We start from the raw sequence: 12,328 nt of genomic DNA on the forward strand, positions 1-12,328 counted from the left end.
TATCTGACTTCTCGCTTATTTCTCCTTTAACGTGGGAGACCATCTGAAACGGATCACTTGGGACTGAGAAAAGACATTCTGTGACGAGGGATCATTTTATATAATGTCCCAGTGGCACATTTTAACTTGTCTTTTCACTATATTTGACTAACTAACAGGAAAAATTCAGGTTTCTGGTTAGTTTTGTCACAGTAAGAGAGTTCCTGAAAAATCAAGCATTATTGTCTCAAGCCTCAGAGCCTGTGCCAGCCATAGACCAAGAAACAGATTTGCACAATGTGGAGCAAAACAAGCCCCCCAACCCCCTCCCATAGCTGTCCCACTCTTTTTAACCCACTAGAACTGAGTTATATTTTATTTACCTTTTTTCTCTTCTCACTTGAACCCCCTTCAAGGGAATGGCAGAGGTCATCATCAGCCACACAGCACCACCCCTGGGGCTGATTGGGATTCACCAGCTTGCTCAAGGACACTTCAGAGGTATAGATACTCACTGTTTAAAGCCCAGCTTTCCAGCTGAAGCTCACTACCCTGCTGCCACTCTGGGCACAAAGTTACTTTTGTGGCTTTATAACAGCTGTCCCACCAGACAAAGCTGTCATATCACCACCTGACAAAGCTGTTTCACACTGAATCTAAGCAGGTGTTGAAAGATGAAACTTTTTGAAGAGTGGTATGGCCAAGCTTGTGGAGTGTTTTGCTGAATAGCCAAGTGTGGATATCCAATTAAAAGCTGATAGGATGTTTCATGGCATTATAAAGATGGAAAATCTGGTCGGCTGACAGCATACTGTTAGTGACTTGACTGACTTCTTTGAAGAGTAGATAAGCACAGAGACGTATAATGGGTGTGAGTCTATCTGCAAGTCCAACAAGTCCTCCAAATTATGTAAACGACCAAATACGTCGTATGACCATGCACTCCAGAACAACCCGTAGGAGTGTTTTCTAATATGGCGCCTCTATCAGCAGTAATCAGGAGGACTACATAATCTGTCTGTGCTTTACAAAACCGTTAAAAAATGTTTTATGGTGTGGCAACGCTGTGGTCTGTCTGGTTAGGTTTGGGCATTTTGGTTAGGGTTAGGGAAAGATCATGGTTTGGGTTAAAACAATCACTTGAAACTTGGTGTAGGTTAAAGTTACTACTTCCTTAAAGTTAAGCAACCTTCATCGTCATGGCAAAAGTAAACACCACGACAATTGTAGTTCCATCTCACACAGGCTCTGCCCTCTACTGGACTCTATGGGCAATACTCTCTTCCAATCACATGCATGCAATCACCCACTGAAATTTGCCTGTACGTAGCTGGCCTATCAGGGCACGCCTACCGATTACAGGTGTCTCACACAGTATATGAGGCAGCACTTTGATGCTGCTCTCATCCTTCTCACTTCAGCGACGGTGAATCTGCTCACTCATCTTATCTCTTCACAGATAGAGTCGCCACTCCAGCAAGCTCGTTCCTGCCCGTCGTTCCCCGGCTTCATCGCTGCCACCGATGGACATTTGTTTTGCTCGGTTGGGACCATGGGAGTGCCTTGGTCGGGACCACACAGAGAGCGGCATGATGCAGTCAACGCCCTGCATTTACGGCCGAGGACTTCCTCTGATTCAACACCAGCAACGGTGGGACCATTTTCGGCTGTGTAATGTCAATAGTGACCCCAAGCTCAAGATAGTTCTCCGTGTCAATGATGAGTCCCCCATTTCGTCCGGTGCCCTGTCGCCACTGCTGGACACCTTGGTTGAGACTCTCCCAGCGGCTTCGCCCATGGACAATGATGACAACCTCTCATCTGTGTCTGCAACATCACTGACCTTCAGAAATCCACCTCCGACTTCAGTTCGCCATGATTTCCCGAAGGTTATGGCCATGGCAGTGGAGCATGTAGGGCTCACATTGCCTCCGCCTATCCTGCCCAAACCAGTTAGCCAGCTACATGGAGGCTTTTACAGGACAGCTCATCCGGCTCAACCAGCCTTTGCCACTCAGCTGGCTGGTCAGCAAGCAGGAAGCCTTACCATCAGCCAGATGAATAATCTGATTCAGGGAGCTCCTACTGTCGCAGAGCTTGTGGTGTCACTTGCCACAGTGGGCTCACATCACATGTGGCTGGGATTTACTGCCCTTCAGAGAAAGCACAGAGAAGACCTCCTGGGAATTCCCTGGGACATGCGTTGGTGAGAACAGACAACTGCACCACGGGGCACTATGGGGAAGCTGCACCCCGAGGTGGTGCAGCCTCCCCCTTGTTCTCCCTCTGCTGGAGAGAGTGAGACAAGACTGACTGTCGGTCATCCTGATAGCCCCAGACCAATGTTCAGTACTGTGGTATGCAGAGAGAACCAGATGTTGTTGGTCCATCCCCCAAGTCTGGGGGGGCCCTGTCCCAGGAGACGGACTCGATAGGCACGCTGCCCACGTTGGGCCAATCCCTCGAGGCTTGGCTCCTGAGAGGGACAGGCTGATGCGGGCTGGACTGTCTGCACAGGTGGTGCAGACCATCCAGGCGGTGAGAGCAGGATCCACCATTGCTTGCTACAATGCAAAGTGGTTGGGATTCCAATGCTGGTGCGAGGAAAGGAGATTAGACCCCTTGACATGTGCAGTGGGAGAGGTTTTCTCCTTTCTGCAATATCTGGAGAAAAAGGGTCTGTCTCATGCCACTATTAAAGTGTATGCAGCAGCTATTTCCTCCTGTCATGAGGACAGGAGGAAATAACTGCCCCTCCCCCCCACCTAGGCAATATGCTTCTGCATTTTCCCGTTCCCCATGATAACTCAGGGAATGATGTGTACAGGATGTCTGTTATATGGTTTTTGACCCCTGCAAGGTTAGGTCATGGTTACACCCAGCTTTATGTATATGTTAACTGGGCTGGGTTGGGCCACCTACTGCTCCAATGAAGAAACTGGGATTATAAAGTAGAAGGAGGGCCACGGTAACCAACCTGCTCTGCCTGAGCTTATATAACTAGGGTTACAATATTTAAAAAACTGTCGAACAGCGGTCTCCAGCAGCATAGTCCACTAAGTCAACTTTTTGTAAGTTAGGATCTAACCAGCCACCCAACCTGCTACCTCTGCTTATGGAAATCTGTCACCTTATATGGACGCCATCTGAACTGCGTCACTTCTCCAGGTCATAATTACTAAGGCCTAGATGACAACTGCCACTCAAATGTAAATATAGGTCGTGGTCTGACATTACGACCTATAGTGTCGTTTTTCTTGGGAGGACAGGAATTAAAGTAATATGCTACTTTGTACCATATTACTTTGTAACATGTTACTGTAATTCCACTACTTTTGGCAATAACCAATAATGTAACTAATTACTTTTTCACATTAAATAACCCAATTACAAATATTGAAATTTGAATGGGCTTTTTACTGGTTAATTTTGTCTTACGTGAAAATAGTGGACAGCTGCAGAGGACAGCAGACAAACGCACACACAACACAAACACATCATCATGTGACCTTACCGTGTCTCAGAGCCGCGTTGTAAAGTCAACTCGTGGTAAACATAAACTTTGTCTCTGTCTGGAGTTTTAACGTTGTATATTGTAAATAGCACCTATTACTAAACTGCCGCTGCTGTTCCTGGTTTGAGTTGTGGATCTGCAGTAAAACCTGGAGCGGAACTTTAAGTTGTCTTTCTTTTATGTTCGTAAAACTGGGTTGAACTTAACTGATTTGGGGTTGTGGGGAAAACAAAACGGACCCTTTACCGAGTGGATTGAACTCTGGGATTTTGGGATGAGTTACACTGTTGCATGAAAGCAACGCAAAAGTTACTTTCCCTAGTAACTAATTACTTTTTATATGCAGTAATTGGTGAAGTAATTCAATTACTTTTTGAGAGAAGTAACCAGTGACTTTATCTAATTACTAATTTTCAGTAACTTGCCCAACACCGGTTACACCCAAAGACAGCCTTTAAACACAGCTTTGAATTCAACTGTGGAGAAGCAGAGCTGCATTTAAACCCACAACACATTTGAAACACATCAAAAGCAATGCTGTCTGAACAGAAAAGCCCAAGAGTGATTTTATTAGCAGTGGGCAACAAATTAAAATTGAATTTGCAACAGTAAATTCATTAACTTGACAAAGACTTGAATAAATATTGGCATTTTAAAAGAAAAGCTATTAGCAGGCACTGCGGCTCATGACAGAGTAAGAAGGGCGGGAGGCTTTTTATTTTTTCCTCTGACTCTGTCATCTTGACCTTTACTTCTCACAGGAACATATTACAACTGACATTGCTTCACTAACAAACACACATACATACTAAGACACACACACACACACACACACACACACACACACACACACACACACACACACACACACACACACACACACACACATCACTTACGCACCAATGGTTACCGCTGCAGTTTAACCGACTATAACATATTCAGCAGCACCATCTAGTGTTACATGACATGAACACACTCTAACAGTGAATTCACAGTCCTGCAGCAAAATCATGTGAGTTGAGGAGCTAAACATACAGTCTTTTCATATTTCACACAACCTTAATAGAATACTCATATTTAGAGACATGAAAATAAGTGTTTTTATGTCTTTACAGTTTCCATGCCCTGGTTTTTTCTCTTGCCTGTTCAATCAGTTCTGCAGGTGTATTTCTTCTGCTGCATGTGAGAGCACTAATTCTCAGACACTTTATTTGACAATCAAACATCGCCACCTGGCACTTACTTGCAGAAAGAAACTGAATTGAGTTGAAAAATATATTTGCTTGCTTTCATATTTGATATCTTAAATCCTCCTTTAATGTCATCAGAAACAACGTATTATTTACTGTTGTGCAAATCATAGTAAAGTTAATGATGTCATGCTGACTGTAATTTTAGATTTCACATTTTTATAACATTGGATGGTACAAAAAGTATAATTTTTGTTGATCTTTGTTGTTTTGCAAAATGTTTTTGCAAAATGACTTATCATGCATTGGCTCTTGTAAGGTGACTTTTATGCATGGACGTTACAGTATGTCTCTTCTCAGTTGTACCCATCAGCCCTCCCCTCTCATTTCTGCTTGATGCTTGCTTTGATGGATTTCGTCCTTTGCTGACCATCACTTCATATGTTCAGGATATCTTCTTCTCGTCTGTTACCTTCTTAACTCAAACATAATATTTCATTTCAAAACCTATAACCCCCCAAAGTCTACACTGTCACCTTCTTCACAAACAGCCAATCCAAACATCTCAGTGTGGATGAACAAATGCTTCATGATAACTCTAATAGTTAGTGCTCTCATCATCTTGTATCATATTATTATTATTTTGTTAATTTCTGAACACTCAGTTTCATTTTCATTGCTGTAACAACTAACATTCATATATTCTTGTGTGAAAAAAAAAGATACAAAGTGAAGATGTGTGTTGTTTGGAGGCACTCGCTAGTCTGTATTTTGTCTGTATTTTTTACATACACTCTGTAGGAATAAATCATTAATGGATAAACCATTACCAAAAGAAATAAAGCACACAACACATGTCAGGAATAAAAAATCTTGTATTTTTTAATTGACAGGGAAACATCCTTCAGGACAACGGTTGGTCATCACACAATAATCAGCAACGATACAATGTAGAGAGTCCGACTGTGTGTCGAGCCTTTAAACACCTCCTCTGTCCCCTCCCTTCTCCCTCTGTTACGGGAAATAATGGAGGGCTTATTATTGCAGACACTTTGGCTCTCTTCTGACAGACAGAACACACCTCCTCCCCTCCTCATAAGGCTTGGGGGGGTTTGGGGGTGAGGGGTGCCCGGGCCAATCGCTGAAAGGTTATTAAAAAAAAAAGAAAGAAAGAAAGAAAGAAAGAAAGAAAAAACACAAGGCTTCTGATTCATCAAAGTTCAAGTTCTATCACAGTTTGAACTTTCTGGAGTGTTTGGTGTTATGTGGCAACACTTGTGTCATGTCTGGAGCATGATCAGCTTCACTACGAGGCTTGATAAGCTCAATATCAACCCAGATAAAACAACTTATTACTATCCTGATTTGTCCTTTACAGAATATTAGGGCTGAAGCTACTCCTACTTAAAATATACATCAGTTAATTCATTTCACCATCACCAGAGTTCTACCACGTTTGAGAGTATCAGGAGGAAAAGTCAATGTGAAAAAGGTTCACCTTAACATTAAATAACGTTGGTTCCGAACAAAATAGAACCAACAAGGTTTCCGTTTCTCTCTATAAAACTGTATAAAGAGGAGCTCTGTCCTCATACAGCAAATAACCACCCAGTATTGCACTGGACAATAAAGAACAGGGTCATTTAATCAGTATTTTTATCAGATACCAATTAATCAGAGCCCAGTGCAATTAGGTAATCAATCTACAAATGGAAACATCTGAAAATGCAAATATCAAAATCTCTAAAACATCCAGATGATTCTCTCCCAAAAGACTTCTTTTTTTTTTTTTTAAATGAGAACATGCAATAGTCAAAACCGTTTCCTCAAAAACAGGATTTAAATACTGAGATCCAAAGATCTGTAAATCGTAAGAACAAGTATGCAGTCACTCTACCAAACTGTGTTGACTAATATGGCAATCTGCTGTAGATCGAGGGTGTCTGCACTAAGTCAAATAAGAGTGAGACAGAGGCTGTCTTCAGACTACTTAAAACCTGCCGTCACAGACAATCTGTGCAGGAAGGGGACATGAAACAGGACAAAGCAGTTGCACAATAACAGTGTGTTCAAGCACATACTGTATAAAAATGATTTGAAAACCAGGATGATGACCAACTGTGCCATGTTCAGGAGGGAGGAGAACAACTCAGAATCCGACATCAGATGTGCTTCTGTATGTCAGAACTGGAAGAAGAGTGCTATCGAAAGATGAACTAGCTGCGTTGATCAGCAGCGATGTTTTTGCGATTTCATTGTCCAGGAGCCTTTTTATTCTATCTTTGCAGTTTGCCTTTTCTACCTTTGCCTTTTATTTTTGCCTCACTTAAAACCTGAACTTACAGATGATGAGTGTGGCTCCATCAAAGAATGATAATCAATCAGAAGGCTCCACTATAGTACAGTATACAAAGGTCAAAGGTGTTGACCTGCAGCAAAATCAGGCTGACATACAAACTGTTGACATCATCAACATCTTGTTTCGTTTCTTTTCTTCCTTGTCCTTCCTTTGTTTTTCATCTCATCATATTTCATATCATATTTTCTACATGCATACTGCGTGGGACAAGACAAGCTTATGATAGTGTGGAAGGGAAATGATAATATGATAATAATCTATGGTAATGTGTAAAGTGTTTTTTTTTTTTTCACTAACATCATGTTTACAAAGGTCTCTGCAGGTATGAGCTCACTTTTACAGCCTTTTAATGTCAGTTTTAGCTTGATTTAAAATTGTGAATCTGAAAAATGAACAAAGTTATCCTCTGTGAAATTATTAAAAAAAAAACAGAAATGGAGACATTTTAGTAAAAATCAAGGCCTTTCATTTTGTCCAACTGGTTTGATACTTTTTAATGACCTCCTATTGATCTTTTCACCCAGATAATCAATCACAGATAATTCTAAATTAGGTTGGCATTACCTATCAAGATATACATTTTTTTTTCCATTGCACAAATATAAAATACTGAGCCTATAGTGCTATGGTACAGCATCAGAGCACTTTGGTTTTCACTCAGATTACTGATGACTTGTGCATGTTATATGCTGATCAGAAAAATAAAGACGCTGTCCCAGCCAGCTGCCTTTGAAAGGGGAATCAGTAGCAAGTAGCTCATAAGCATGCTTCTTGCATACCTGTGCCAAACCAGACTGTACACAAAATAGAATTAAATACATATTGTGCTGTGCCAGAATACAGGAATGGCTTTTTAAGAAATCATTCAGCCTCTGGAAGGAAAACACTTGTCATACTTTGTCATTCACACCTTAGGGGTTACATGATTTAATTTGTGGGTGGTTTAATTTGCCATAACGAATATGTAGGTAATTAATATGCTGTGTTGATTTGATGTGTTCGAGGTTAGGGTGGGTTGGTGGGGATAAGAAAAACTGAGGAGTGATGAATGGCTTATTGAGTCCTCAGCAGAAATGCATGTAACTCCTCTACTTACAGTAACACCATCAGTGGGTGGGCCTGAGCTTTTAGAGAAATCTACAGTACCTAACTCTGCTGCCAGCCACACCCATGCCGCCACCACCGCCGCCACCGCCGCCACGCGCAGGGGGGGGGGGGGGGGGGGGGCAAGTACCTATAGTAGCATGAACACTAGAGATAGAAATACTCTCTATCGTCATATAAAAATGGGTTTATATCATATATAGCAGTTCTACAGTATGTACGAACACAAGAGTGTGGCTGTTTTATGTAGTGTGGATGGTACTATATTTTCCACAAGTATATATTATTATTGCACTCTGGCTACACATATTTAGTAAGTTAGTTAGTTTGGTTCTCTTAAGATGTACAGACACACTAAGTGGTGTCATAACTGATCCAGCTTGAAAACAGCTGTAGAAGGGAGGCTCAGTGATGCCATGTGGCTTTTTTTTCCTTGTGGATAATGTTGAATTCAGTTCATGTTGTATGTTTTTCTACAGCCAGCAGCCCTCAGAGATATTCAGCTGCCTGCAAGTTGTTATTTTATTATTTATCTTGACAAATAAAGAAATCAAAGTTGTTTTTTTCTGTATTCCATAAAATTGAAAAAGAAAAAAATCAATTTTTGATTATTTTGGAATAATGGTCAAATTTAGGTTTAGCCGGTTGTCTCAACAGGTTTGTCCGAACAAATTTAAACAAATCATAAACTGTACTGTCTGCACTTCTCTTGCATCACTGAGCCCGCTTCTTGAGACTGTTACTGAGACACCAAATACATAGAAATCTGAGACAAAGCTACAGAAACACATCACACCCCTGTTCCTCTTCTTTCTCTTTTTTTTTCAAAATAGAAAAATAAAATCCCAGTCCTCAACCTCAGCTAGCCTGTTCCAAAGAGAGTTGATCTCCTTCATTTTCTCTCTCGGTTTTGAAAAGAAACGTACATTCACAAGAGGACAACGGAGGAAAAACAAGCAACTTGAAATTCAAATTTGTGTGCAAAAAACATTTTTAGATCTCTATAAAAATATGTGCATATGGATAGAGCTATTTTTAATCTCACCAAATACAGTATTTTCCTTTATTTACACTGCACAGATACACAGATAAACATACACTACAGCTCTGCCCTGCTCCCCCTCTCTGTCGTTGCAGGCGTAAGAATAACATGGCCGACTTCCATGACAACAGATTTGACAATACTCACACATAGGAAAACGCACACACGCTCACTCACTCACACACACACAGTTCTGCTCTGATCAATGTGATCGAGGAGCAGAGGAGGGGCAAGCAGAACTTCTGTAGAAAACCTGAAGTTGCATATCCCACGATTCCCCCCCACGCTCGCATTTCACAAACCACTTCCTGTTAAGGTTAAGAGGTTATCAGCCAGACGCTGCTTCCTGATTGGCTCGCATGGGTGGGGACAGTGTGTCAAAAAAACTTTGGCTACGGAGTTAGGTGGCTTTAGTCCTGGTGTGTTATCAGTATTAGTCTCAAACACACCATGTACAGTGGGTACTGTTTGACTGGTACAGCCTCAGTGGATCTGGGGTCGCTGGATTTAGGAAAATGGATCCAGTGTCTGTTATTCTAGGACAGGACTGTACCAGTGTCTCTCTGGAGAGAGTAACCAATGTCTTTTCAATATTCATTAAAACCAGAACAAAACAATCCCTCTCTCAGTAAACTCTTCTTTCTCTCATTCTCTCCCCAGCACCAATCTCCGCTGAGGTCAGTCTGTACTCCAGCTTCAGAGATTTTGGACCACTTAATTCACTTCCTGAAGGCGATGCTTGATGTTCATTGGGCGGTCCTCCGATTCTTTGCGCTGAATCCAGTACCGCTTCCCAGTCTGTTGTCAAAAGGGGAAGAGCAAGTGGCTGTATCAGTGTCCGACAGATATCTGGACTGTGGTTGGTCAAAGGTGAATTGGGGGAGGGGGATGTAGTCCCCCGTGAGAGAGGAGTGCCTTGCAGCGGGGGAGAGGGACTGTGTCTGTGAGAAAGGCATAGTGGTCGGGACAAGAGGTGCATGAGGCTGGATAAAGATGTTCGGGCTGATCGGAATGTGCGGGTGTGTAGGTGTGGATGCGTGAGGTGGAGTGTGTGTCTGAGTGTGCGTTGGTGTAGATGCCCGCGAGGGTGTCAGTGTGTGAGTTGGTGAGTGTGCTTGCAGTGGTACATGGATAGGTGTGAGCGCTCTGTGCATCGGGGAGTGCATCTGTGCACGCATCTGTGTGTCTGCCGAGACGTCTTGAGTGTGCGTGTTTGACTGTGTGTGCGGGGTCAAGTCATAGGACGGTGTCCTGCGTCTCAGCATCATGCTGCAGTCAGCCAGTTTTGGGGGTGAGGCCATTTGTCGGTGTTCCCTCTCTGAGGGCGGGTGAATGGAAATACAGGGAGGGCTCATCTTCTTCTTTCTGTGACCGCCCCCGACTGACTGCACCCTCACAGGAAAAGCCTGAGCACTCTTTTCTGACCGCTGGATCCCCTCTATAAAGTGTTGGTTGTCACCGGTGATGACAGCCTGTGGGAGGCAGACCTCGATGGAGTGGCGCCGCTGGTCATCAGGGTAACCAGCAGACAATGATGACGGCTTGTCCAGGAAGCCCTGGGTATCGACGCTAAAGCCCTTCCGAAAATCACGGTCCTTCAACCCTGCCCCAAGCAGACTGAGCGCGCTCCTTGAGGAGGAAGGTGGCAGCGGGGGAGGAGGAGGGGAGGAGGTGGAGTAGTCGAGAGAGTACGGGGAGGTGTAAGGGGAGAGGGAGTGGCTCCGACAGGTCTTCCCTCTGCTCTCCTGCCCACCTTCCTCCTCATCTCTCCACCTGTGCTGGGCCGAGCTGGTGATGTGATACACTTCCTCGTCCGCCGGGTCACAGAAGGAGGCAGCGGAGGGGGGTCTAGGTCTCCGAAGGCTGGCGGGGCGCAAGGGAAGACGCGGAGAGGGAGGTGGAGGGAGAAGAAGCGTGGGGGAAGATGGCGGAGGAGGGAGGGGAGACGGTGAAGAGAGTAGAGGAGGGAGGAGAGAGGGGGAGGGGGGAGGGAGTGGGAAGGCAGGAGGGGAACAGGGGGGGAGAGAGAGGGCTGAGGGCGAGGAGGGAGGAGGAGGAGGCAGGGGAGATGGGGAGGCGGAGAGAGGAGAAAGTGGAGAAGGGGAGCAGGGAGGCAGATGGACAGGGGTGGGCCTTTCTTGTTGCTCACAACCCTGTGACTCCACAGAATCTACTTTAACTGCCACCTGCAACGCAGAAAAACACACACCATCATCAATCATATTGTCAATAAATCTGACATAAATGAATGTTAACTTAGTAATAATGTGTTGTCAGTTCTCACCTGTCTGCGGAGGGCCCGCGGGGAGTGGCCAGGCGTGGGCGGGGCGATGCAGGACAGGGTGAGGGAGGGAGGTGGCCGAGGGCGAACGGGGGAGGCGTCTGGTACCTTCAGTAGAGCGCGACTCTCACATGGCTGGGAGTGGACTGATGTCACTGAGCCTGAAGGTGCAGATGTATCAAGGTTTTGAATCACACAAGTAATAAAAGCACTCAGCATCACATGTACACACTCTCCATACGAACACATGCATCGTTGCAGGAAACACATGCATATTTGGGAAATACAAACAAACGGCTATTACTTTGGGATAATCAGAATTCATTACATTTGAGCAATCATTATGAAAATGTAATTTTGGAAACACTTCATCTTGAGAGAATATTTGGATCGGAGCAATGAGAAGAATGTTTTAATTAAACATTCTATTTGGATTTTCTTTAAATACACTATCAAAATAAAGTGTTTCCTGAATGGAAAACCATTAGTATCAACTTTAGGTTGTTCATCAAAACAGAAATGTTATCTGTAAAGTAGAAGGGATGCACCAATGCAATACTTTTCAGGTATCAGCCATGTGACTGATCCACGTTAAATACATTCTTTGTCAATGTGATTATAACATTTTATATGGAGAAAAAGATTGGTGTTTGGTGTCAGTAGTTAAGGTATCAGACTTGCTATCAGTGGAGAAAATGTTGGATTGGTGCATCCCTATAAGTAGCAGCCCTGAGCTGAATGTCAGGGATAGGGAGTCAGGGAGTCATACAGCATAAGACTGGTTTGCTGTATGTGATATTATGCATTAGATCCTGGTTACATCAACAGTTTTATACCAGGGAATATTAAAGGATAGGTA

The 12,328-nt window shown here is 43.6% G+C and overlaps 2 protein-coding genes across 18 annotated transcripts in view; both read right to left on the bottom strand.

The window, feature by feature from the left end:
* grin2aa (glutamate receptor, ionotropic, N-methyl D-aspartate 2A, a) overlaps window positions 1–3,694 on the bottom strand; it is a 162,199-nt gene extending 158,505 nt beyond the window's left edge. For all 3 annotated transcript variants that reach the window (XM_042393501.1, XM_042393500.1, XM_042393499.1), the window contains exon 1: window positions 3,494–3,694. The gene's annotated coding sequence lies outside the window, so the exon portion shown is untranslated. The remainder of the gene's footprint in view (window positions 1–3,493) is intronic.
* Window positions 3,695–9,195: 5,501 nt separating this feature from the next.
* The window catches only part of cacna1ha (calcium channel, voltage-dependent, T type, alpha 1H subunit a), a 166,335-nt gene continuing 163,202 nt past the window's right edge, over window positions 9,196–12,328 (bottom strand). For all 15 annotated transcript variants that reach the window (XM_042392593.1, XM_042392589.1, XM_042392585.1 and 12 more), the window contains 2 exons: window positions 11,473–11,630; window positions 9,196–11,374 (listed from right to left, as the gene is read on the bottom strand). In XM_042392593.1, coding sequence (XP_042248527.1) covers window positions 9,935–11,374; window positions 11,473–11,630 — 1,598 coding nt within the window. In that variant the 3' untranslated portion in view covers window positions 9,196–9,934. The remainder of the gene's footprint in view (window positions 11,375–11,472; window positions 11,631–12,328) is intronic.

This window comes from Thunnus maccoyii, chromosome 18 (assembly GCF_910596095.1).
Source record: "Thunnus maccoyii chromosome 18, fThuMac1.1, whole genome shotgun sequence".
NCBI lineage: Eukaryota > Metazoa > Chordata > Actinopteri > Scombriformes > Scombridae > Thunnus > Thunnus maccoyii.